Here is a 27,563-nt window from a genome sequence, read left to right on the forward strand (position 1 = left end):
CATCCGATGCATGCTGCAAAAAATCTTCAAATAGTTGCCTCAGAACACTAGAAGGACCGACATGCAAGCACTTATCACCAACTCCTACACAGACTCAAGACCATCCAGAACACTGTTGCAAGACTCATACTCAGCCTTCCACGCCGCACCAACATCACACTGAACCTCAGAAAGCTTCACTGGCTCCCCATCCACAAGCACAGCCAATTCAAACTTCTCGCACACACATACAAAGCCCAACACGACACAGGACCAGAATACTTGAACAGCCATATACACTTTCACCAACCCACCAGAAACCTACGGTCTGCCTCACTCTCACTCTCACTCACACACATTCCTTGCATCAACAAAATCAAAACTGGAGTTCGCTCTTGTGCCACCATTGTACCCAAAACATTGACTACCCTTCCTCTACACATCAGAGCCTCCTCTTCACTTCTTGAGTTCTGCAAGAAGCTGAAGACGTGGCTCTTCCTGTAAGCACTTTGGGGACCACAAAACTACTCGCCTGCCCAAGCACCTGGATACCTTCTTGGTTGATTAGTGTGCTATACAGATCAGTAGAACATACCATAACATTTTATGTGGCCATTGTGGAATACGTCGCCAAACTTTATTTATCTGGCTAGTTGTCAGCTTTTTATAAACATCTCTGGCTGTGCCTGGGGAGAATTTGATTCTTCTGAATAGAGGCTTGAATGAGCCAATGGTATCAAAGTCTTTCATTATGGCCCTAGTTCTCTGGGGGTGTGAGGGTTTTAGCTCTCTAAGCCATGCGACTTCCCTTAAGAAGTCTTAAACTTTGGTCTTTCTAATTCCCCTATTTCAGAGGTCTGTATGCAGTTTTAACAACTAATCTAGTTTGGTTGCTTACTTTTAATTCATACCATTTTAACAGTGGACAAATCTGTTAATTTCAGTGCCGGTTCACTGCTTCTTCCCCTCCCCCTGCACACACACTCTGACCATCTGCTCACCATTGGGGACTGTGATCTCTGAAATGCGTGTGGTGTAGTACTTGTCCTGAATACTAGAGAGTGACAATGAGAGTGAGCTAACCTACTTATAAGAGGGTCCGGTGTAGAATGGGGTTCTTCCCCAAAATAATTTTGAAGAAGAAATGGAGTCACAAATTACATTTTACAGCACACTTTTCACATAAATTTACTAAAAAGTCATAGGCTTTAAAATAACACTTATGGAACATTCCAGGATGTGGGTGTGTCAAGAAAGCCCAACCCTGGATACTATATTTTCAACATTTGACAAGTATCCACCCCAGTATATCAGAAATTACCTCTAGTATACCCGTGCCAAAATATCATTTTGTCATGAATGTCTCATATGCCATGGATGCCTCCTTGTTATGCCCAGAATTACAGGCAATATGCTAGTGCCAAAATGTTGCCACAGGTGACTATATATCATGGATGTTCCCATATGTAAGAAAACTACCAATGGTCAGCACTGTATCGTATGTGCCTCACGCAGCACTGCTTTTTCTTATGCCAAGAATTACCACTAATATGTGTGCATGGGTGTTTTCCCATTTGTGCCCCTGTATGCCAAAAAGTACCTGCAGAAATGCTAAGGCCCGAGCAGTGCCATGGGTATCACCCCAACACTTATGACATGGGTGCATTTACCCATAAGCAACAAATTACCTCCTTCATGCAAGGGCCAGCAGCATGCTTGCAACCAGAGCACACAGACATGCAAACACACACTACCAAACACTCACACTCGTGCTGACACATTCTCAGAAGAGGATTCTCCTACACATGCAGCCATTGTCTCTCACAAACTCACATTCATGTGCCCTCTCATACACACTCACATTGTGACTCACATTTCCACTTTTCTAATCTCATTGGGTGCTGTAAGAAACCCTTACATTCATGCTGCCCTTGAGGTAGTTGTCTTGCCTGCTAGTAAGGCTTGGCAAAAAAATTTCCTCCATTTACAAACATGAACACTCTGCTAAAACAATTGGGCTTGCTACAGTCTTTACTGCCTCCCACAATGAAAGACAATATGGACGCGAGCCCAATATTATAGTACCATCTGCAATCCCACACCTGTGTACCAGCAGCAACAACTGAATGTGTCTGAATTGCGAAATTGAACTGCTGGTGCCGCCGTTTCAAAGCACAACCCAGGCTTAGGGGTGCTTTAATCAGCCCCACAGCTGAAATATTGGTGAGGCTCCAGGCCCCACGGAATTTGGGCCCCCGTGTTGACCATAAGTATGAGTTGATCGCGATCAATAAACTCCTACGGTTCTGAAATTGCCGGCAGTGCTCACTGACAGACTCCTTGTCAGGTGCCTCACTCATTAACATACCTCCCACACTCTAGTTACCATGGTCATTCATTATGATTAGGCTGGTGGTTCTATTGCTGAAGTCGTGCTGTGATCTGTTCAGACTGAACGTAATTGTGCTTCTTGAGCCAAGAAAATCAATGTGATCCGCAGGACTGAGGTCATCTGGTACTCCCTATCTGAAGATTTAAGAGCTTGTAGATTGCATTTGAAATAAAAGATCTAGAGCAGCTGAACCTGAAATGTCAAAATTAATTTATTCAGAAGTAATGGCACAATGACCATTAAGTGCCACTTCATTTATTAATAGGATGCAACCACACACGAACTGCAAAAGTGTACTGGTACCTACTTTACAGTTGTACTGTACTTAGTAAACTGAGAGAACCTCACACATGAACCACAGGCGTGTACCATTACCAGCACTGCTCTGGTCTTGTGCATTGCGCATAGAGTACTCAGGAGATGACATCAAACGACCCTGTGGATTTACAGTCAGATGCTCTGCTGTGGTCTTGTATGCTGTACATAGTTAACTGACATGATGGCATCTCTTTTGAAATGCAGGAGCGGATTCTTGCCTGCCATCTGCCGTTTGTGGGGGAAAAAGGTGTGAACCCATGGATGAACCTGAAAAGCTATGTGTTTCTGAAAGCTAGACAACATTCTGAATACAGAAAGAGGTCATTTGTATAGATTGCTCATCGGTTGATAAATAAACTAATCACTGAAATAAAAGTTGCTGATAATAGTACTGAGGTACTGTTAGTTTGAAAACAGCCCTCAGTTTGGTCCTCTGCCTTGTGGCCTGTATTAGGGTCAGCCCTAGTGCCTCAGGCGAAAGTGGAAACTCTTAGGATGCTTAGGAATTTTGAAAGCTTTGAGGAAAAATTTAGGCTTCCTCCCTGTGGAGTCCAGGGAAACTGTAGCCGAGGCCTTAGTCATCACAAGTCTGGACTACTTCAGTGTGTTGTATTTGGGAGTGTCACAAGACAGATTGAGTAAGCTCCAGAGAGTATAAAATGTGGCAGCATGCCTCCTGCTAAACGTTCCAAGATGGGCTCCTATTGGGACTGCTCTTAGTAGGTTACACTGGCTCCATATAAATAAGAGAGTCCTCTTTAAGGCAATGTGCTTTTGTCACAGAACCTTAAATGAGAGAGGCCCCTGCTATTTGCGCCCCTTGGTCAAAGGATATGTTCCGAACAGAGATCTTAGATCTGCCGGACCCTCTTGAGTAGTCATTCCCAAGATAACAAGAGCACTGCTGGGAGGATGCTCCTCTGACTTCTTGGTATCTAAATTCTGGAACTCCCTGCCTATTTACCTAAGACTGGAAACGAGCTTATCTTTCATAGGAAACTCAAGACGTGTTTGTAGGCACTTGTGGAGGTCCTTTTCTGGTCTAGGTTTGGGGGTGACTGCTGTTTTTGTCTAAGCGCGGGGACACTCGATTTTGGAGTAACAATGCGCTCTTTAAATCCTTTTGGAGTAACCATGTGCTCTATGAATCATTATTATTATTATGTGAAAAACAAAGAAATCGGTGTCAACTTTATCATCTGTAATTGTTTGCCCAGATGACAGATTAAACAAACAAAAAAAAGTGGCATACAGTTATGTCTGTCACATCATTCTGGTCACAAGGATGAGTGGTGTTTTGTTGGTTGTCCAAAAGTATACAGTAACCATAGCAAAGCCAATAACTGATATGCCCCTTGAAATGATTTCTGGATTATGTAGATTGAAGCAGAGAGGTGTTTCATTCTGAGTTGAGCTGGAAAGTATTGTTTTGAGATTTTTCTACCAAGCATATTAGTAAAAAAAGAGTGGTTGGTTATCTTGTGTTTTGATTCTTGGAGCATTTGTTAAGACAGATTATTGTGCCTAGTAAAGATCGACGGAACGGACTGAGGTATTTACATTGTGCAGTAAATACCTCCTTTTAGGTCTCAGCCTACCAGACAGCAAAAGACATTTTGGGGACATTGAGAAAGTTGACCTAGGAGTGGATTCTGCCCATTGTTTGCCATTGGCTTGTTCTTCTTGGCATTTTCTTGTTTTCCATTTGCCTGCTTTGTTTTAGGCTGTCCAGCTTGAGTTTGTACCTTCCCCTGCCAAAATCTTAATTACAGTATCTGTCCGAGTCTCCCTTTCTGTAAACAAGCCTGTAAATCTTGTTCTTATCTCATCGCATTTGCTGTGCATTCAAAGTAAGAGGTCGAATGTCAAGTGCTGTCTTCCGAATGCACTTGTTTACTTTTCTTTCTCTGACTTCAAAGTGAGAGGGTTTATGTGACAATCTTGCTGTATACTCAGGGTAGGAACGAGTTTTTTTCTAGTGCACAATAACATTTAAATGGACTTTGTAAGTATTTCAGAATATATCAAAATTAGAAACCGAAATGCTTTACATTGTTTGTTATTTCTGAATTGTGTTGGAAACAAATACTTTAATATGATCAAACAAATCATTACATTACTTGATGCAATTGTCACACATTTTCATATGTACACTGTTTAGTTTTATTAGTAAAACTGTATGTCTATGCAAATGTAATGGTAATTTCAATTTAAAATGTGTTATCTGTAATGGCAGTGTGCTACCATACCATGAAAACTCCACTCTACACCACTCCATGCTACACTGGACTACACTCTACTCTGCACTACTCTACACCACAGCACTCTACTCTGCACCACTCCACTTTACACCACTCCATGCCACTTCATACTGTGCACTCTTCGCCACTACACTTTACACCACCCCAGTCTAGGCCACACCAATATACTCTGCACAATTCTACTCTATGCCACTGTTCTCTACGCCACTCTGCAACACTGCACTGTCCCCACTGCACTCTGTCAATCCACTGTAAGCCACTCTCATCTGCTCTGCGCCACTCCACTCTATGCCTCTGTGTTCAATGCCACTCTATTCCTAACTCCTGCACTCTGCCAGTGCACACTACAGAACTGCACTTTACAACACTCTATCCTTTCTTCACCGCTTGACACACTACTCAGCAACACTGCGCTCTATGCCACTGAGCTCTATGCCCTCTACTCTTTGCTACTTCACTCTGAATCTGTGCCACTGCACTCAGTGGCACTGTACTCTACTCGGCACCATTCAATGCTACTCTACTCTGCACCATTCTACACCACTGCACTCTACTGCACTATATTCGACACCATTCTATGTCACTCTACTCTGCACCATTCTCTGTTACTCTACTCTCAACCACTCTACGCCAATGCACTTTATGCCACTCTACTCTGCACCACTTCTCGCTGCACCGCTGTACTCTACTATGCACCACTCTACACTTGCCTCTGCATTCTACAGTGCTGCATTGTAACCCACTAAATTCAGTGTTACTGTACTCAGTGCCACAACACTCTACACCACTATACTTTTCAACACTCTAACCCTGTACACTCCACAGTGCACGCTGCTCTATGCCACTCCAGTGTATGCCAATCTAAGCGACTCCACGCTTTGCCACTCCAGTATATGACACTCTGCCACTCCACTCTACAACACACTGCTCTTCACCATTGCACTCTACAACACTCCACCCCATTCTCCTGTGCGCCACTTACTTTTAGCCATGCTGAACAGCAGTCACATGGATGTGCAACATAGCTAAAACACATTGGCAAAACTAATAGCTCTTGTATAGGCAAGACCTGTTGGCTTTGCCAGTGCTTGTTTTCACGTTTTGCTTCAGAAAATAAGACATATCTTGTGGAATCATGTGCTTCTCATACTGAGTTCCTCATGTATTGATATTCATTTTTACTTAGCATGTTACCGTTGTATATTTTGTTACACCGGGGAAAATTGGGAAGTGGTGCGAAACTAGGAATAAGTGCATTAATTAAAGTAACAATGTAGCTGGCACTCTAGATTGGCGCTTAAGAGTGCTCCATTATTCATAGTTGTTTTCTAGGTTGCATTGGATTGTTCTCTCAGCATAATGTTTTTTGTTTTGTTTTTAAATAATTACACTTGGTGGGAACACAGGGCTACTTTGCTAAACTGAGTGTAGCATTACTTTTCCGACACTCATTCTGTCCTTTTTTCTTCTTCCAGCAAAACTGTGTTATCTAAAGTGGACAACATTTTGGTGAGTAATAATTCATCAATTAGTATTTCAATAAATGTATGGCCATATTTAAAACCGCTCCTTATTTTAGATGTTTAGTAGATGCATGGCAGCGTTTTATTTGCGAAATTCTTGTTGCAGGATATTCCGCCTCTAAAATTATCCTTGGCTTCGAGACTGGATCCAAAAAGTTTTAGCACTTTGCAAAATCATTGCTAGATGGTGTGACAGGTAGATATTACATCTCGAGGGTACTTTGCAGGTCCATAAAGTACCTGCTAGTGATCTCTGTCAGTTTTTGTGCATGCCTCAGTCACTGGGATTTGAAACCAGACAGTGGGTTGTTTGTATTTTTCACCATATATATTTTTTTTTGGGGGTGTGGGGGGAGGGGGTCGTGTGTGTATGTGCGCGCCCCATGAATATCGAAGACAGAATATTGTGGAAGGGAAATATTGGGTACAAAATATCTAAACTGAACTATTGAAAGTAAGTATAGGTTTTCTATACTTAACTCCTCATATATGTTCTTTGACATATATAATGTCCGATGGCATGTGTAGCTGCAGATACACATGCTTGCTATACATATCGATTCCGACATCTAGTGTTTGGCTCGGAGTGTTACAAGTTGTTTTTCTTCGAAGAAGTCTTTTAGAGTTACGGGATCGAGTGACTCCTCCTCTTGGTTCCATTGCGCATGGTCATCGACTCCATTGTTAGATTGTTTTCTTTCCGCTGTCGGGTTCGGACGTGTTTCCTCTCGCTCCGAGATTTCGATTTGGAAAACTTTAGAAAACCTTCCCTTTCGTCGGTATTGTATTGATTGCGTGCTCCATCTAGCATCGAACCAGTAGTACCGTTGGAAAACCACTTTGTTCGCCCTTCGGGGCGCCCGCACCCAACTCAGGCCTATTCGTGCCACCCGCGTGGAGAGCCTGATGGATTGGACTCCATTCCGATTCTGTTCTCGGTGCCATGCTAAGTACCCATACACAGACCAGCATTTGGTTTGCAACCTCTGCCTTTCTCCAGACCATCAGGAGGAAAACTGCGAGGCCTGTCGATCGTTTCGATCGAAAAAGACTCTGAGACTGAAGACGGCTGGAAATGGCATCGAAGAGCAGTGAAGGTCTTGACGTCGCCGAAGAGGAACAGATGCAGACGACAGACCCATTACAGCCGGCCAGCATGTGAGTACGTCTGCCCTTGCACCACCACACAAAAAACATCAGAAGGCCTTGGGTACACCACTGCCAGAAGGCCATGGTTTGGCCCGGAAAAAGACTGTCAGTGACCGACCTTCGGGTTCGGCACCAAAAAATGCCACACCCCCAACTACTTCGGAGTCGACAAAAAATATCAATTTTCAGAATTTTGTACTCCAGCAAAAAACAAAAAAATTCGGAGTCGAAAATTAGAAAGACAGTTTCGGAGCCGAGACCTTCCACAACATTTTCAATACCGAAAAAACATCAAACTTCGGAACCGAAAAAGACAGGTTATACAGAGGAGCAAGGACTTTCCAAAAAACTACGAGAAAGCCATAAAACCTCTGAGAAAGAGTCAGACATTGAACCCATTCTGCAAATTATGGATGAGAGGCAATCTAGGATACACATCCATAAAGAGATTGGGAGAATTATTACATCACCTCCTTTAAAGACAAAGAGAAAGCTGGCATTCCAAGAAGAACTGGACACTGCACAGCCCCGAGCTAAAGTGCCAAAGCAAAAAGAGAAGCCAGCACCTCCTCAGTCTTCTCCTCCTCATTCTCCGCACCTACCTACCTCTCCTCACACCAGCCCTCCTTCAATGCATTCTCCAACACATTCTTTTGATTCTCAAGAAGACATTGTTGATCCATGGGACCTTTGATTCTGATACCATCCCAGATAATGACCCAGACACCTACCCCTCTAAACCATCTCCACCTGAAGATGCTACAGTATACAATCAGGTCATAGCCAGGGCTGTAGTCTGTCATGGGGCAGCAATGCACACAGAACCATTAGAGGAAGATTTTCTGTTTAACACGTTATCCTCAACACATTCTAGGTACCAATGCCTCCCAATGTTACCAGGCATGGTAAAGCACGTAGATCACATTTTTAATGAGCCTGTGAAAGCAAGGATAATCACACCTAGAATAGAGAAGAAGTATAAGCCTGCACCTGCTGACCCTGATTACATCACCCATTGGGTGCCTCCTGATTCAGTAGTGGTTAGTGCTGCACGAAAGAGGGCAACTAGCCACTCCTCAGGAGATGCACCCCCTCCTGATAAGGAGAGCAGCAAATGTGACGCTGCAGGAAAGAGAGTTGCATCCCAAGCAGCAAATCAGTAGAGGATAGCTAATTCCCAGGCACTACTAGCCCGTTATGATAGAGCCCATTGGGATGAGATGCAGGATATCATACAGCATCTCCCAAAAGAGCACCAGAAGAGGGCACATCAGGTAGGAGAGGAAGGGCAAGCTATCAGTAACAACCAGATAAGGTCTGCCCTTGATGCAGCTGATATAGCTGCAAGGGAAGACATGCATGGCTGCGCTCCTCAGGTTTTAAACCAAAAATCCAACAGGCTGTGTTAAACGTGCCTTTTGACAAGAAACATCTTTTTGGGACAGAGGTGGACACTACAATAGAAACGTTGCGAAAAGACTCCGATACAGCCAAGGCAATGGGTACTCTCCATACTACACCATATAGGGGGTCATTTCGTAAGCCTCAGTTTCGAAGTGGTTTTAGACCTCAATCCTCTGAGGCATCAGCTTCACAAGCGTAACCAACTTAATCAAACCCAGTACCAGCGAGGTGGGTTTAGAGAGACATAAAGAGGAGAATACTCTAGAAATAGATGTAAATTCCAAACCTCTAAACAACCAGCAACACAACCAAATCAGTGACTTTTCTCACTCCCTTCCACTCCACACGTCTCCTGTGGGGGGAAGCAGTGCTTAATTTGTGCTTGTTGTTTCCGGTGCTGAGCACCGGCACTTATTTTTGAGTGCTGGCGCTTATTCTTCTGCCTCAACCATTTATTGTGAGCAAAAGACACATATGGGAAAGACGGAGGAAGTGAAAAACGCAAAAGTGGCACAAAAGTAGAAAGCTTCTAGAGTGAGCTGAAGGGCAGGGAGTCGCTTTAAATGGAATGAAGAGGCCCAAGATGGCTTCCGGATTAGGCTGCCTCAGTATTCTGTGTTCGCACATTTAATTGCAGCAGCCGCGGGTTTGGGGGGAGGACTTTAGGCACCGGCACGTATTTATTTACCAATAAAGCACGGGGGAATACTACAACAGTTCCACGCACGTTGGCAAAATATCACCACAGACAACTGGGTGTTATCAATTATCCACAATGGCTATTGCCTAGACTTGATAAACACTCCTCCAACTATTCCACCAAGGTATCGCAAATTAACCCCAGAACATACAGTTCTGTTACAACAAGAGGTTCAATCTCTTCTACTCAAACAAGCAATATAATTAGTTCCACAGTCTCAACTAGGAACAGGAGTTTACTCACTATACTTTCTGATCCCCCAAAAAGATGGCACCCTCAGGCCAATATTAGACCTGAGGCCCCTAAATTTGTACATCCTATCAGAACATTTTCACATGGTAACTCTGCAAGATGTTATCCCTCTGCTACAAAAACAAGACTTTGACAGCCCTAGACCTCAAAGATGCGTATTTCCACATACCCATCCATCTAGCTCACAGAAAATACCTCATGTTTGTTATACAAGGAAAACACTAACAATTCAAAGTGTTACCTTTCAGCATAACAACAGCTCCAAGGGTGTTCACAAAGTGCTTAGCAGTAGAAGCAGCTTACCTAAGAAGACAACATATCCATGTCTTTCCGGATCTAGACGATTGGCTAATAAAATCAAGCAATCGTGCACAATGCCAAAATCATACACGTTACGTGATAGAAACTCTGCACACCCTAGGTTTTTCAATAAACTACCAAAAAGTCACACGTTCAACCAGCACAAGTACAACCGTATTTAGGTGCTATCACAAATACTCAACTAGCTCTAGTGTATCCAAATACATAAAGGATACAAGCTTTTCAAATTCTAACTCCACTTATACAACCAAATCAACAATACACTGTAAGATTTGTCATGAAAATCCTAGGAATTATGGCATCTTGCATTGCAATAGTCCCACATGCAAGATTAAACATGAGGCCCTTACAACAGTGCCTTGCACAACAATGGTCACAGACACACGGTCAACTTCAAGATCTAGTGATGGTAGACCGCCAAACACAAATGTCCCTTCAGTGGTGGAATGGCAGCAACTTAATCAAGGGGCGGTCATTTCAAGACCCTGTGCCTCAGACCATGATTACAATGGATGCATCAATGATTGGTTGGGGAGCTCACCTAAACAATCACAATATTCAAGGGAAATGGGATGTCAAACAGAAACAGCTACACATAAACCATTTAGAGTTATTATCTGTGTTCCTTGCCCTCAAAGCATTTCAACCTCTTCTCAAACAGAAGAATGTTCTTATAAAGACAGACAACTTGACAACCATGTATTATCTCAACTAGCAGGGAGGGACACATTCATGTCAACTGTCCCTTCTAGCCCAAACAATTTGGAAATGGGCAATTCACAATCAAATTCATCTAATAGCAGAGTACATTCCAGGGATAGACATTCAGTTGGCAGATGTCCTCAGCAGAAATCACCAACAAACACACGAATGGGAGATTCACCCTCAAGTACTTCAACAGTACTTTCAAAAGTGTGGAACACCAAACATAGATTCATTTGCAACAAGCGAAAATACAAAGGCCCTCATTACAACATTGGCAGTAAATCCCGCTTACCGCCGTGCAGAAGACTGCCAACACACCGCTGCGGCTGTGGAAATCCGCTACAGCTATTACGACCCACAGGCCAGAATCCGCCAAAATCTAGACACACACACACACACAAGTCTGCCACACCAAAGGTCAGTGATAAACTGGAGATAACAAAACCTCCACCGTCACGCCAACAGGAATACGCCCACACTATCGCGACCCACGAATCCACGCAGCGGTCTTTCAACCGCAGTATTCCATTGGCGGTACACACCGCCACGCTCAAAATACACACATATTTACAAAACAACCACATTGGACAACACACACCTGATACACATACACACACCACTCCCACACACCCAAACCAGTATATAACACACCCACATCACCCACAAACCCCTACAACAAAAACTGAGAAAGAAGCACACAGAGAGACACCACCATCAACAAACTAGCATCCACAGGCACACAACACCATCACTCACACAACATCCGCGCAACTCACACAATACACACAAACCCATCCCCTCACACATCACAACACCACCCACACCACGGCACTGCAAAGACACCCCAGGTTCTCTGAGGAGGAGCTCAGGGTCATGTTGGAGGAAATCGTCCGGGTAGAGCCACAGCTATTCGGATCATAGGTGCAGCACACCTCCATTGCTAGGAAGATGGAGCTATGGCGCAGAATCGTAGACCGGGTCAATGCAGTGGGACATCATCCAAGAACACGGGATGACATCAGGAAGAGGTGGAACAACCTACGGGGGAAGGTGCATTCCGTGGTCCCAAGACACCAGATTACAGTTCAGAGGACTAGTGGCGGACCCCCACCTCCTCCCCCACAACTAACAACATGGGAGGAGCAGGTCTTGGCTATACTGCTTCCTGAGGGCCTCGCAGGAGTAGCAGGAGGAATGGACTCTGGTAAGTCAAATCTTAACTATTACATCCCCCACCCTACCTGCATGCTATCACATACCCCCCTCACCCTCACCCCATCACTCCAACACCTCACATATGTCCCACTATCACAACCCACCCATCCCAACGCCAAGCCGTGCATGCAACACCAAAGCATGGACACCCATCACCAAAGCATGTCCACTACAGATACCCACACAGATCCCCAAACCAAATATCACACAAGGTCCTAGACAAGAATGTAAGCACTGGGGTACAGGGTCACCCACCCATTGCACACAATGGCACACACAGATGCAATAATCATGCCTTTACACCCCTGCAGGACCCCTACCCAACGTCACCGGACAGGAGGTTCCAGACTTGTACCCCCACCCTGCCCCCCAACAGAAGAGGCCCACAGTGCTGAAAGCAGCTCTGTCCTACTGGATCTAGATGACCAGCCCGGCCCATCTGGGACCTCGGGACAGTCGGTTCCCCACACACTGGCACATGCCACCACAGAGCCTCCCTCCTCAGGCGACACCAGCACAGCACCCACCCAGCGGGCCCATCCCTCTGTCCCCAGGACACATAAAGCAGCAGTGTGTCCACCACTACAGGGAACCCAGGCACACCCACAAACCCAAGAACATAAGGGACCTGGGGGCAGTGGGCACACGGTTCAGGGGACAGAGGAACATGAAAACAGGGGAACTGGGAGGACTGCTGTGCGACATGGGGAGGACAGGCCCAGGAAACCCACTCTCCACAAGGCCCTCTCCAGCATCATGGGAGCATACCATAATTCCCAGGAGACGATGGCAACAGTACTGGCCAAGTTTCAGGAGACCCAGCGGCTGCAGGAGGAACAGTATTTGGGGATCAGGGAGGAACTCCGAACCATCAACACCACCCTGGTCCCCATTGTAGGGGTGCTGAAGGACCTTGTGAACACCAGGAGGGACACTGTGGTACAACAAGGGGCCCCTGACACTAACCTGGAAGATGAACAGCCCACCACCTCCACGGCGCTAGTGGACAGGAGGCACCGCCACTGGACCACGACGCCAGCACCCCACCCCCCTCTATATGGAGAACCACCCTGTAAATGGTCCCTGAGATCCAGGACAAAGACAGAGAACAATGCCAAGACCCCGCCAAGAAATGAGACCACCCTGAATGTCAACCTTCTGTACCACTACGTCACCCTGTCCATCCTCAAACTGCCCTAGCTCCACTTCCTATGCCCCTTTGGACAATGCACCTGTGAGACAAATAACTGGACTCTGCCATGGACATTCCTTAACCATCACCCCTGACCATTTTCCAACCCCCTCCACTAATTTGCACTTAAATAAACACCCTTGAATCACAAAACAATCTGGAGTCAGTCTGTGCTTTCACAAATGTGTTTTTGCAATAACTAAGGAAAATAGCAATGTCCATTGTATTGTCAACATACCTATGTCACACAGCTCTAGTCAATGAGGCAGTATAGCAGAGGTCACACAGTGGGACCCACATCTGTGAAATGGAAAGGCAAAGTGACAAGTCAGGGTCCATACACTGGGTGAAGTTACACATATGATAGGTCTAACAATTGTATGAGATGTGTGAGCCAGTGACATCTTCTTAGCTGTGTCTCACTGGAAGTATTGCTGGATAACGTTGTTTCTGTTGTCGATATCCTCTTCTTTTGCCTCCTCTTCTTCACTGTCCACAGGCTCCACAGCTGCCACAAGACCTCCTTCTGTACCATCCTCCTGCAGAAAAGGCACCTGTCGTCGCAGAGCCAGGTTGTGCAGCATACAGCAGGCCACGATGATCTGGCACACCTTCTTTGGTGAGTAGTAGAGAGAACCACCTATCATATGGAGGCACCGGAACCTGGCCTTCAGGAGGCCGAAGGTCCGTTCGATCACCCTCCTAGTTCGCCCTCGTGCTTCATTGTAGCGGTCCTCTGCCCTTGTCCTGGGATTTTTCACTGGGGTCAGTACCCATGACAGGTTGGGGTACCCAGAGTCACCTGCAAATGTCGAGGGACAACTGTTAGACACACACTAACCCGTAGGGACAACCCCAGACTCAGGCAATCATTCACACGGTATAGGGTCCTTGTCCTCACCTATTAGCCACACACAGTGCCTCTGGAGTTGCCCCATCACATAAGGGATGCTGCTATTCCTCAAAATTTAAACGTCATGCACTGAGCCTGGAAACTTGCCGTTCACATGGGAGATGTACTGGTCGGCCAAACACACCATCTGCACATTCATCGAATGGTAGCTCTTCCTGTTTCTGTATACCTGTTCACTCCTGCGGGGGGTACCAAGGCCACGTGTCCCATCAATGGCACCTATGATGTTGGGGATATGTTCCAGGGCATAGAAGTCACCTTTCCCTGTGGGCAAATCCTCCACCTGAGGAAAAACGATGTAGCTGCGCATGTGTTTCAGCAGGGCAGACAACACTCTGGACAACACGTTTGAGAACATAGGCTGGGACATCCCTGATGCAATGGCCACTGTTGTTTGAAAAGACCCACTTGCCAGGAAATGGAATACTGACAGGACCTGCACTAGAGGGGGGATTCCTGTGGGATGGCGGATAGCTGAAATCAGGTCTGGCTCCAACTGGGCACACAGTTCCTGGATTGTGGCATGATCAAGTCTGTAAGTGATAATGATGTGTCTGTCTTCCATTGTCGACAAGTCCACCAGCGGTCTGTACACCAGAGGATGCCGCCATCTCCTCACCTGCCCCAGCGGACGTGCCCTATTGATGAGAACAGCGAGCACAGAGTCAGCCAACACTGAGGTAGTAAAAAAAAGTATTGCACACATTTGTCAATCCGCAATGTGCCTGTCACTGTGTGTATGCAAGGCCTAGATAGGTGTGACGCATTTAAAAATAATGGCATGTGGCCACCTGAAATGGCAGCTGCCTGACCTGTAATGTGGGACAAGGGGATATGAGCTAACTGCGCTGGCGTTGTACACCGTGGTGGTAGGCGGTCGAAGACCGCGGCGCTATCCTGCATTGGTTAACATTGGACCCTATGGGTCTGAGGAGCCAATGATGATGTACGCCGGCGGTGACGGTACGCCATTTTCTGTCTGTTTACTCACTTGATACCTGACCTTCGACAGGAGAGGACCTACACTGCAAGTGCTGCTGTCACCTCAGTCTGGAAGCGACGATGGCTCATGTGTCTGGGGAAAGGGCCCCTGCCTTCACTTCGGAGGAGTTGGAGAAGTTAGTGGATGGGGTCCTCCCCCAGTACACGCTACTCTACGGTCCTCCAGACAAACAGGTGAGTACACTGTGAGCATGCTCTATGGGCAATGCCTGTTTGGAGTGGTGTGGATGGAAGTTACAGGGGGGTGGGGAGACTGAGGCCTGCATGAGCGGACGATGAGTGTATGTGCGTCAGGGCAAGGGTGGGAACGAGGGCCAATGACTGTGACGGTCTGGTTAAAGATCATTCTTTTCCCCTGTTCTATTCCTCTAGGTCAGCCCCCACCAGAAGAAGGATATTTGGCGAGCCATCGCCAAGGACGTCCGGACCCTGGGGGTCCACCACAGACGGAGCACCCACTGCCGGAAAAGATGGGAGGACATTCGCTGCTGGAGCAAGAAAACGGTGGAGGCCCAGCTAGGGATGGCCTCCCAACGTGGGAGGGGTGCCCATCGCACCATGACCCCCCTGATGTTCCGGATCCTGGCGGTGGCGTATCCCGAGTTGGATGTGCACTTGAGGGCATCACAGCAGCCACAATGGGGTGAGTACCGTCACATCCATCTGACTCTGCGCACATTACGAGTTGTCTGGGTGGGGGTGGGGGAGGTGGGCAGTGGGTTACCCTAGGCCAGGGCGAGCTTTGTAGGCAAAGACCCTTTGTGAGGCAGGCTATGTGGCACCCCAACCCCACCAGTGGTAAGAGCCATCTACACCTAGTCAGGCTCCTGTGACTTCCATGTGTGCAGCTATCTGGCATAGGCCTTGTACCCCATGTCCCTGTGATTAATTAGGGAACTCTAAGTGCATGGCGTAGTACAGAGGGCTGCTGTGTCTGTAGTGTCCGCCAACAGTAGCGGTATTGCATGCACTGAACAGGCGGAGGAGCAGTGCCACCGGAGCAGGAGGGAGCTGCATCCCACATGGCCCTGGAGGGGGAGACAACAGAGTCTGAAGTCGCCAGCGGGATGGAGAGTGAGGGAATCTCCACAGCGGGGACAGGAGCAGAGACCAGCAACACCGACTCCTCCTCTGATGGGTGCTCCTTTGCGGTGGCGGGCCCCTCTGTGCCCACCGCATCTACAGGTACAGCGGCCACCCCCACTACCAGCACCGCCCTCCCAGCAGACCCTCACCGTGTGTCCCATGGCCACTCACCCAGGAGGTTGTGCATCTCATTCGCCCCAGGCACCTCAGGCCCTGCCCCAGTCAGCCCTGCTGCCCTCAGTGAGGAGGCTATTGACCTCCTGAGATCCCTCACTGTTGGGCAGTCTACCATTCTGAATGCTATCCAGGGTGTAGAGACGCATTTGCAACAAACAAATGCATACCTGTAGGGCATTCATTCTGGCCAGGCAGCCCAACAGCAAGCATTTCAGGCTCTGGCCTCTGCACTGATGGCAGCCATTGTCCCTGTGTCCAGCCTCCCCCCTCCAACCTCCTCCACACAGACCCAATCCACTGTACCTCACCCTATCCCAAGCACACCATCAGACCAGCATACACACACCTCAACACACAAGGGTGGCTCAGGCAAACATAAGCACCACACATCCCACAGGCACTCACACAAGCATCATACCCATGCAGACATACCAACATCCACTGCCTCCACTGTGTCCCCCTCCAGCACGTCTCCCTCCTCCCTCCCTGTCTCGTCTCCACTCACACCTGCATGCACTACATCTTCAGCCACTACCTCCATCACCAGCACGCCCATCACCACACACCGCTCACGTGCACTCACCACCCCCCGCTCACGTGCACTCACCACCCCCACTACCATTCACACATCCCCTGTGTCCTCTCCCAGTGTCTCCTCCCAAAGTACACAAACGCAGCCACACACCCACCCTACCGCCATCCACCTCACAACAGCCTCCAGCCCATGGACCTTCACCCAAAGTCAGCAAACGTACACCTCCTACATCCACTACCTCTTCCTCCACTCCCAAACCCCCTCCATCTACCCATCCCAGTGTGTCTAAAAAGCTTTTCCTATCAAATGGTGACCTCTTCACTACACCTCTCCCCCCCCCTCCCCCCGTCCCCTATCCAGCCTTTCCAGGTCCCAACCCAGCACCTCAGCTACCACATCACCGGGCACAGTGGTGCCAGCAATAGCGGGATTTTGGAGTGCGCCAAGCAACAGGGCTGCCAATGTCCCAGAGAGCGAGGGCAAGGGCATTCCCCCACCTCCAAAACTGAAAAGGTTGCCCACATCCCGAAGGGAGAAGGCGAAAACACCTGCCACCAAGGGCTCAGGCAAAACTAAAGTGGAAAGTGCCAAGACAGCTGCGCCACCATCCAAGGTGGGGAAGGGACAGAAAATCAAAGGCAGGTCTACGTCGACGCCAACCTGCACGGCGGACAAGACAGCCACCAGCACCGCCACCGCAGACACAGAGCCTGCCGCCAGCACCGCAGACACAGAGCCTGCCGCCAGCACCGCAGACACAGAGCCTGCCGCCAGCACCGCAGACACAGAGCCTGCCGCCAGCACCGCAGACACAGAGCCTGCCGCCAGCACCGCAGACACAGAGCCTGCCGCCAGCACCGCAGACACAGAGCCTGCCGCCAGCACCGCAGACACAGAGCCTGCCGCCAGCACCGCAGACACTGAGCCTGCCGCCAGCACCGCAGACACTGAGCCCGCCACCAGCACCGCAGACACTGAGCCCGCCACCAGCACCGCCGCCACAAAGACCGCCACCAGCACTGCAGTCAGTGAGCCTGCCACCAGCACCGCCGCCACAGAGCCCGCCGCCAGCACCGATGCTACAGATCCCGCCGCCAGCACCGATGCCACAGAGTCCGCCTCAAGCACCACCGCTACTGTCACCGCCGCCAACACTGCCAGCGGCCCCGCGACATCCTGAGCCAGTGGCACCACCGCAGACATGGCTGCCATCCCCAGTGGTCAGTCATACGAGGCTGGTGGTCAGTTCCAGGAGCCTGGCCAGCTTGCATGTTGCACCACCGTCGGTGGAGTGTCACTTCCACTACCTCAGTCCTTGGCAGGATGAAGCACTCTGGGCACCATGCCCCCTCCAGAACCAGTGGAGATTCACATCCACTACCTCAGTCCTTGGCAGGATGAAGTACTCTGGGCACAAAGCCCCCTCCAGAACCAGTGGAGATTCACATCCACTACCTCAGACCTTGGCAGGATGAAGTACTCTGGGCACAAAGCCCCCTCCAGAACCAGTGGAGATTCACATCCACTACTTCAGTCCTTGGCAGGATGAAGCACTCTGGGCACAAAGCCCCCTCCAGAACCAGTGAAGATTCACATCCACTACTTCAGTCCTTGGCAGGATGAAGCACTCTGGGCACAAAGCCCCCTCCAGAACCAGTGGATAAAGGCATCCACTTGAGAGACTGTGGCTTTGCACTCCCCAGGATGCAGCCGTGGGCAACCCACCCACTGAAAAGACTTGAGAGACTGTGGCTTTGCACTCCCCAGGATAAAGCAGTGGGCAACCCACCAACTGAAAAGACTTGAGAGACTGTGGCTTTGCACTCCCCAGGATAAAGCAGTGGGCATGGAGCCCCCTTGTGGAGCTGTCGTCGTACACTCATCCGGCTGAGGTGCCCCCCCTTCCCCTGAGGTGCCTGTTTCATTTCGATCTGATGCCCCAGCAGTGTTCTCTCCATTAGATGTCTGGTATCGAGTGTGGGCCTCGCCCATGCATTTTGGGCACAGTGGTCCACAGACTATGAATGGTGCACTATCTGGACTTGTATGGTTGGTGTAAATAATTGTTTATACTGTATTTCAATTTTAGACTAATGGATTTTTATTGATTACAATCGTTACAACCATTTCCTTTTGTCATTGCGTTCTTCCAGGGGGGATTGGGGGGTGTAAATCTAATGTTGCAGCATGTATTGGTGTGTGTGTTGTGGGTGAGGGTGGGGGTGTTGCGTGTGTGTGTCACTCTCTTTTCCCGTCACCCTTCCCTGTGTTGTAGGTGCAGTATTCACCGTGGTCGTCGCAGCCGTCATTTGTGCTCCTGGTAGAGGAGCAGAAAAACTATCGCTGGGAGGATTTGGAGTTCTGGCTCCATGGCGTCCTGGTTCCTCATGGGTTGTGTAGAGGTGAGTGTTTCCCCTTCCAAGTCCTGTTTCCGCCGTGTTTTTGTTCGTGTTGGTTCCGCCACGGAAAATGTGGCGGATTGGCCTCTCATAATAGTGTGGGCGGTACATTGTGTTCCGCCTGTCTGTTGGCGGTGACCGCCATGCTGTTTGTTTGTACCGCTGTGGTGGTCATAGTGTTAAAGTGGCTGTCTATGTTGGTGGTTTCCGCCATGGTTGTGATTCCATTTGGCGCTCTTACCGCCGCTTTAACACCGACTGCCTTGGTTGTAATGACTGCCAAAACTTCGCATCCAGACATCCACATCCCCTATCCAAGGGCAATGCTCTATGGATCAATTGGTCAGGGATATTTGCTTACACTTTTCCCCCCTCTCTCACTCCTTCCATTTCTGGTCAACAAGTTGCGTCAAACTTCACTCAACATGATACTAAGAACACTAATATGGGCACGTCAGCCATGGTACACAACACTACTAGATCTATCTGTGGTACCTCACTCCAAACTCCCATGCAGACCAGATTTGTTAACACAAAACAAAGGTCAAATCAGACATTCAGACCCCAATGCTCGCAATCTAGCAATTTGGCTCATGAAGTCATAGAATTTGGATATTTAAAACTCCCATGAGAATGTGTGGAAGTTATTGAACAAGCACGAAAACCCACTACTAGACAATGATACGTTAGCAAATGGAAAAGATTTGTCTATTATTGTCAATCTAAAACCATAGATCAGCATCAATACAAGACATGGTATGTTATTTACTTCATTTGCTAAAATCAAATTTAGCTTTTTCCTCAATAAAAATACACCTTACTGCAATATCTGCATATTTACAAACTATTCAACATAGCTCTTTATTTAGAGTTTCTGTTATTAAAGCTTTCATGGAAGGCCTAAAACACATCATTCCACCAAGAACACCACCACTTCCAACATGGAATTGAAATATCGTACTTACCAGACTCATGGGCCACCTTTTGAACCCATGCACTCTTGCAAAATTCAATTTCTAACATGGAAGGTTGCCTTCCTTGTGGCAATTACTTCTTTAAGAAGAGAAAGTGAAATACAAGCTTTTACTCTTGAAGAAACTTTCTTTCCAAGTACACAAACACAAAGTTGTACTAAGAACAAATCTAAAATTCCTACCAAAAGTAGTCTCACCATTTCACATCAATCAAACAGTGGAACTGCCAGTCTTCTTCCCACAGCCAGATTCTGTGGCAGAAAGAGCTCGACATACATTAGATCTCAAAAGAGCTCTAATGTACTACATAGACAGAACTAAACAATTTAGTACAACAAAACAACTTTTTGTAGCTTTCCAACAACCACATACACGCAACCCTATATCCAAACAAGGTTTAGCAAGATGGATTGTTAGGTGTATACAAACATGCTATATCAAAGCAAAAAGACAACTTGTACTCACTACTAAAACACATTCTACAAGAAAGAAAGGTGCAACATCGGCTTTTTTAGGAAACATACCAATGGCTGATATATGTAAAGCAGCTACATGGTCGGCACCTCATACATTTACTAAACACTACTGTGTTTGTTTTCTCACAACAGCAAGCCACAGTAGGACAAGCTGTCCTGAGAACATTATTTCAAACAACTTCAACTCCTGCAGGCTAGCCACCACTATTTTCGGAGGACAAACTGCTTTGTAGTCTATGCATAGCATGTGTATTTGCAGCTACACATGCCATCGAACGGAAAATGTCCCTTACCCAGTGTACATCTGTTTGTGGCATGTTGTGCTGCAGATTCACATGCACCCTCCCTCCACCCTGGAAGTTTGTAGTCGTTTAAGTCAACACATTTGTACATATGTATATACATTTACATTTGCATGGACATCTCTTTTCTCTTATATACTTTATCACTCCTTCATTCACCCTCTGCGGGAAAACAATCTAGCAACGGAGTTGATGACCATTCGCAATGGAACCAAGAGGAGGAGTCACTCGATCCTGTGACTCTAAAAGACTTCTTCGAAGATAAACAACTTGTAACACTCCGAGCCCAACACTAGATGTCGGAATCGATATGCATAGCATGTGAATCTGCAGCACAACATGCTATATATATATATATATGTTCAATGGCATGTGTAGCTGCAGATACACATGCTTTGCACATCCCGCCATCTAGTGTTGGGCTCGGAGTGTTGCAAGTTGTTTTTCTTCGAAGAAGTCTTTCGAGTCACAAGATCGAGGAACTCCTCCCCTTTCTGCTCCATTGCGCATGGGCGTCGACTCCATCTTAGATTGTTTTTTTTCCGCCATCGGGTTCGGACGTGTTCCTTTTCGCTCAGTGTTTCGGTTCGGAAAGTTAGTTAGAATCTCGGAAAATTCGACGGTATTGTTTGCGTTCGGTATCGGGTTAGTTACTACAGATCGACACCGACTTTTGAAGAGCTACGGTGGCCCTTTGGGGTTTTTTCGATCCCCCGTCGGGGCCTGGTCGGCCCGGCCACGTATCTCTGCAAGGCTGATGGAACGGACCCCATTCCGCTTCTGCCCAAAATGTCACAACAAGTATCCGTATACAGATCAGCACCTTGTCTGTAACTTGTGTTTGTCGCCAGAACAGAAAGAAGATACTTGTGAAGCCTGTCGAGCGTTTCGGTCGAGGAAAACATTAAGAGACCGAAGAGCGAGAAGACGTCAAATGGCGTTGGCGTCGACAGGACAAAGTCATTTGGAGGAGGAAGAAGAAACCTTCTCCATCCAGGAGTCGGACTCGGACGAGCTTGATCCCGAAGATACGCCTAAAACCGTGAGTAAGACGTCAAAACATAAAACTCACGAGAAGACCACAAAAGCCCAGGGGGCGCCACCGCCAACAGGCCATGGCTTAACCCATAAAATAGGTGACCGATCATCGGCACCGAAAAAGGGCACGCTTGTGTCTAAGTCATCCGACTCAGGTCGAGATACCGGCACACAGCAATCTCGAGCCCGAGACATCGGCTCCGAGCAAGTTCGGCACCGAGACAGCGGCACCGAAATGAGTCGGCACCGAGAGACCACGACGCCGAAAATAAAGAAAGTGTCGTCGGAGCCGAAAAAGGCTACCGAAAAGGTTTCCGTTCCTAAACATCCAGCCTCTGAACCGAAATCAGGTTCCTACACAGAGGAACTGGGATTGTCCTCCCAAATGCAAGGACATAAGTTCGGACAAGAACTAGAATCAATGGAGCCAGACTACACTCAAAGGAGGCTCCACATTCAAAAGGACACAGGGAAGATAAGCACTCTTCCCCCAATTAAAATGAAAAGAAGACTTGCCTTTCAAGAAAAGGACAAGCAGCCACAGGCAAAGGTGGCAAGACAGACAACTCCGCCACCATCTCCACCGCCATCAATGCACACATCACCGGTAGCCACTCCACCACTGATGCAATCCCCAACGCATACTGCAATGAGTCAGGAAGATCCAGACACATGGGACCTTTATGATCCTCCAGTATCGGATAACAGCCCAGACTGTTACCCAGCGAGACCGTCCCCACCTGAGGACAGTACATCCTACACGCAGGTGGTCTCAAGGGCAGCGGCTTTCCATAATGTCACCTTGCATGCAGAACCGATTGAGGATGACTTTTTGTTTAATACACTATCCTCCACTCATAGCCAATACCAGAGCTTACCTATGCTACCTGGAATGCTAAAACACTCCAAACAGGTGTTTCAGGAGCCTGTGAAGGGCAGGGCCATAACTCCAAGGCTGGAGAAAAAGTACAAGCCACCGCCTACAGACCCTGTGTATATCACGCAGCAATTAACACCAGACTCTGTGGTAGTAGGGGCAGCTCGCAAGAGAGCAAACTCTCACACCTCGGGAGACGCACCACCTCCAGACAAGGAGAGTCGCAAATGTGATGCTGCAGGGAAAAGGGTTGCAGCACAAGCAGCAAACCAATGGCGCATTGCCAACTCACAAGCACTTCTGGCAAGATATGATAGGGCTCATTGGGAAGCAATGCAGCATTTCATAGAACCCTTACCCAAAGAGTTCCAGAAAAGGGCACAACAAGTGGTAGAGGAAGGACAAAGTATCTCAAATAATCAGATACGGTCAGCAATGGATGCAGCAGATACAGCTGCAAGGACAGTAAATACTGCAGTAACAATAAGGAGACACGCATGGTTGCGTACGTCAGGATTCAAGCCGGAAATACAACAAGCCATGCTGAATATGCCTTTTAATGGATAGCAGTTGTTTGGGCCGGAGGTGGACACTGCTATAGAAAAACTTTAAAAAGACACTGATACGGCCAAAGCCATGGGCGCTCTCTACTCCCCACAGAGCAGAGGCGCATTTCGCAAAACACAGTTTAGAGGGGGGTTTCGAGCACAAGCTACAGAACCCACAACCTCACAAACAAGACCCACTTCTCAAAGTCAATATCGGCGGGGAAGTTTTCGGGGGCAATATAGAGGAGGACAATTCCAAAAGAATAGAGGGAAGTTCGAAAGCCCCAAAACTACTCAAAACAAGCAGTAACTTCCAAGTCACAAATCCCCAACACATAACACCTGTGTGGGGGAGACTAAGCAATTTTTACAAACATTGGGAGGAGATAACAACAGACACTTGGGTACTAGCAATTATCCAGCATGGTTATTGTATAGAATTTCTCACATTCCCTCCAAACGTTCCACCGAAAACACACAATATGTCAAAACAACACATGGATCTTCTAGAACTAGAGGTCCAGGCATTGCTACAAAAAGGAGCAATAGAATTAGTACCAATTCAACAGAAAGGACACGAACAGGAGTTTACTCTCTGTACTTTCTCATACCCAAAAAGGACAAAACACTGAGACCTATATTAGATCTCAGAACATTAAATACCTACATCAAATCAGACCACTTTCACATGGTGACATTACAAGACGTAATCCCACTGCTCAAACAACAAGACTACATGACAACACTAGACCTAAAGGATGCATATTTCCATATACCAATACATCCTTCACACAGGAAGTTCCTAAGATTTGTATTCCAAGGGGTACATTACCAATTCAAGGTGTTGCCATTCGGAATAACAACTGCGCCAAGAGTTTTTACAAAATGCCTGGCAGAAGTAGCTGCGCATATCAGAAGGCAGCAAATACATGTGTTCCCGTACCTAGATGATTGGTTAATCAAAACCAACACACTAGAACGGTGTTTACAACACACAAAGTACGTCATAGAAACCCTACACAAACAAGGTTTCTCAATCAACTACACAAAATCACACCTTCAGCCGTGTCAGACACAGCAATACTTAGGGGCAACAATCGACACAGCAAAAGCGATTGCCACTCCAAGTCCACAAAGAGTACAAGCATTTCACAATGTAATACACGTCATGTATCCAAACCAAAGAATACAAGTCAAAATTGTAATGAAACTCCTAGGCATGATGTCCTCATGCATAGCCATTATCCCAAACACAAGATTGCACATGCGGCCCTTACAATAGTGCCTAGCATCACAATGGTCACAGGCACAGGGTCAACTTCTAGATCTAGTGTTGATAGACCGCCAAACATACACCTCGCTTCAATGGTGGAACAATATAAATTTAAATCAAGGGCCACCTTTTCAAGACCCAGTGCCTCAATACGTAATAACTACAGATGCCTCCATGATAGGGTGGGGAGCACACCTCAATCAACACAGCATTCAGGGACAATGGGACTCTCGGCAAAAACAGTTTCACATAAATCACTTAGAACTATTGGCAGTATTTCTAGCGTTAAAAGCATTTCAACCAATAATAAGCCACAAACACATTCTTGTCAAAACAGACAACATGACAACAATGTATTACCTAAACGAACAGGGAGGAACACACTCAACACAGTTGTGTCTCCTGACACAGAAAATATGGCATTGGGCGATACACAACCACATTCGCCTAATAGCACAGTTCATTCCAGGGATTCAGAATCAATTAGCAGACAATCTCTCTCGGGATCACCAACAGATCCACGAATGGGAGATACACCCCCAAGTACTACACACTTACTTCCAAAATTGGGGAACACCACAAATAGACTTGTTTGCAACAAAAGAAAACACAAAATGCCAAAACTTCGCATCCAGGTACCCACAAGATCAGTGTCTGGGCAATGCGTTATGGATGAGTTGGTCAGGGATATTTGCATACGCTTTTCCCCCTCTCCCACTCCTTCCATAATCTAGTAAACAAGTTGAGACAAAACAAACTCAAACTCATACTCATAGCACCAACTTGGGCAAGACAGCCTTGGTACACAACACTACTAGACCTCTCAGTAGTGCCTCATATCAAACTACCAAACAGACCAGATCTGTTAACTCAACACAATCAACAGATCAGACACCCCAATCCAGCATCGCTGAATCTAGCAATTTGGCTCCTGAAGTCTTAGAGTTCGGACACTTAAACCTTACACAGGAATGTATGGAAGTCATAAAACAAGCTAGAAAACCAACCACTAGACATTGCTATGCAAATAAGTGGAAAAGGTTTGTTTATTATTGTCAGAATAATCAAATTCAACCCTTACACGCATCTGCTAAAGACATTGTAAGCTACTTGCTACATTTGCAAAAGTCAAAACTAGCTTTTTCATCCATTAAGATACATCTTACCGCAATTTCAGCTTACCTGCAAATTACCCACACAACTTCACTGTTTAGGATACCAGTCATAAAAGCCTCTATGGAAGGCCTAAAAAGAAGTATACCACCGAGAACACCACCAGTTCCTTCATGGAACCTCAACATTGTCTTAACACGACTCATGGGGCCACCTTTTGAACCCATGCACTCATGTGAAATGCAATATTTAACATGGAAAGTTGCATTTCTAATTGCCATCACATCTCTAAGAAGAGTCCGTGAAATCCAAGCATTTACCATACAAGAACCATTTATTCAAATACACAAGCATAAAGTAGTTCTATGGACAAATCCAAACTTTTTACCAAAAGTCATATCACCGTTCCACTTGAATCAAACAGTAGAACTACCAGTGTTCCTCCCACAGCCAGATTCTGTAGCTGAGAGAGCACTACATACATTAGACATCAAAAGAGCGTTAATGTACTACATTGACAGAACAAAACAAATTCGGAAAACAAAACAATTATTTGTTGCTTTCCAAAAACCTCATACAGGAAATCCAATTTCCAAACAAGGCATTGCTAGATGGATAGTTAAATGCATTCAACCCTGTTATCTCAAAGCAAAAAGAGAACTGCCTATTACACCGAAGGCACACTCAACTAGAAAGAAAGGTGCTACCATGGCCTTTCTAGGAAACATTCCAATGACTGAAATATGTAAGGCAGCCACATGGTCTACGCCTCATACGTTTACCAAGCACTACTGCGTGGATGTGTTAACAGCACAACAAGCCACAGTAGGACAAGCAGTACTATGAACTTTGTTTCAAACAACTTAAACTCCTACAGGCTGAACCACCGCTTTTGGGGAGATAACTGCTTACTAGTCTATGCAAAGCATGTGTATCTGCAGCTACACATGCTATCGAACGGAAAATGTCACTTACCCAGTGTACATCTGTTCGTGGCATGAGACGCTGCAGATTCACATGTGCCCACCCGCCTTTCCCGGGAGCCTGTAGCCGTTTCGAAGTTGATCTTGAACATTTGTAAATTTATCACCTTAAACTACATTATGTACATACATGTTTACTCCATTGCATGGGCACTATTAATATAATACACAACTCCTACCTCACCCTCTGCGGGGAAAACAATCTAAGATGGAGTCGACGCCCATGCGCAATAGAGCCGAAAGGGGATGAGTCCCTCGATCTCGTGACTCGAAAGACTTCTTCGAAGAAAAACAACTTGTAACACTCCGAACCCAACACTAGATGGCGGGATGTGCAAAGCATGTGAATCTGCAGCGTCTCATGCCACGAACAGATGTACACTGGGTAAGTGACATTTTTTATTCTATATTTCTAAGCACTTACTTTGCAATATTTTGTTCGGCAATACTTTTTTC

The 27,563-nt window shown here is 46.9% G+C and overlaps 1 protein-coding gene across 2 annotated transcripts in view; it reads left to right on the plus strand.

The window, feature by feature from the left end:
- The window catches only part of RFX7 (regulatory factor X7), a 361,880-nt gene that overhangs the window by 136,445 nt on the left and 197,872 nt on the right, over positions 1-27,563 (plus strand). For both annotated transcript variants that reach the window (XM_069222422.1, XM_069222423.1), the window contains exon 2: positions 6,426-6,459. In XM_069222422.1, coding sequence (XP_069078523.1) covers positions 6,426-6,459 — 34 coding nt within the window. The remainder of the gene's footprint in view (positions 1-6,425; positions 6,460-27,563) is intronic.

Source organism: Pleurodeles waltl, chromosome 3_1 (genome assembly GCF_031143425.1).
Source record: "Pleurodeles waltl isolate 20211129_DDA chromosome 3_1, aPleWal1.hap1.20221129, whole genome shotgun sequence".
NCBI classification, from domain to species: domain Eukaryota; kingdom Metazoa; phylum Chordata; class Amphibia; order Caudata; family Salamandridae; genus Pleurodeles; species Pleurodeles waltl.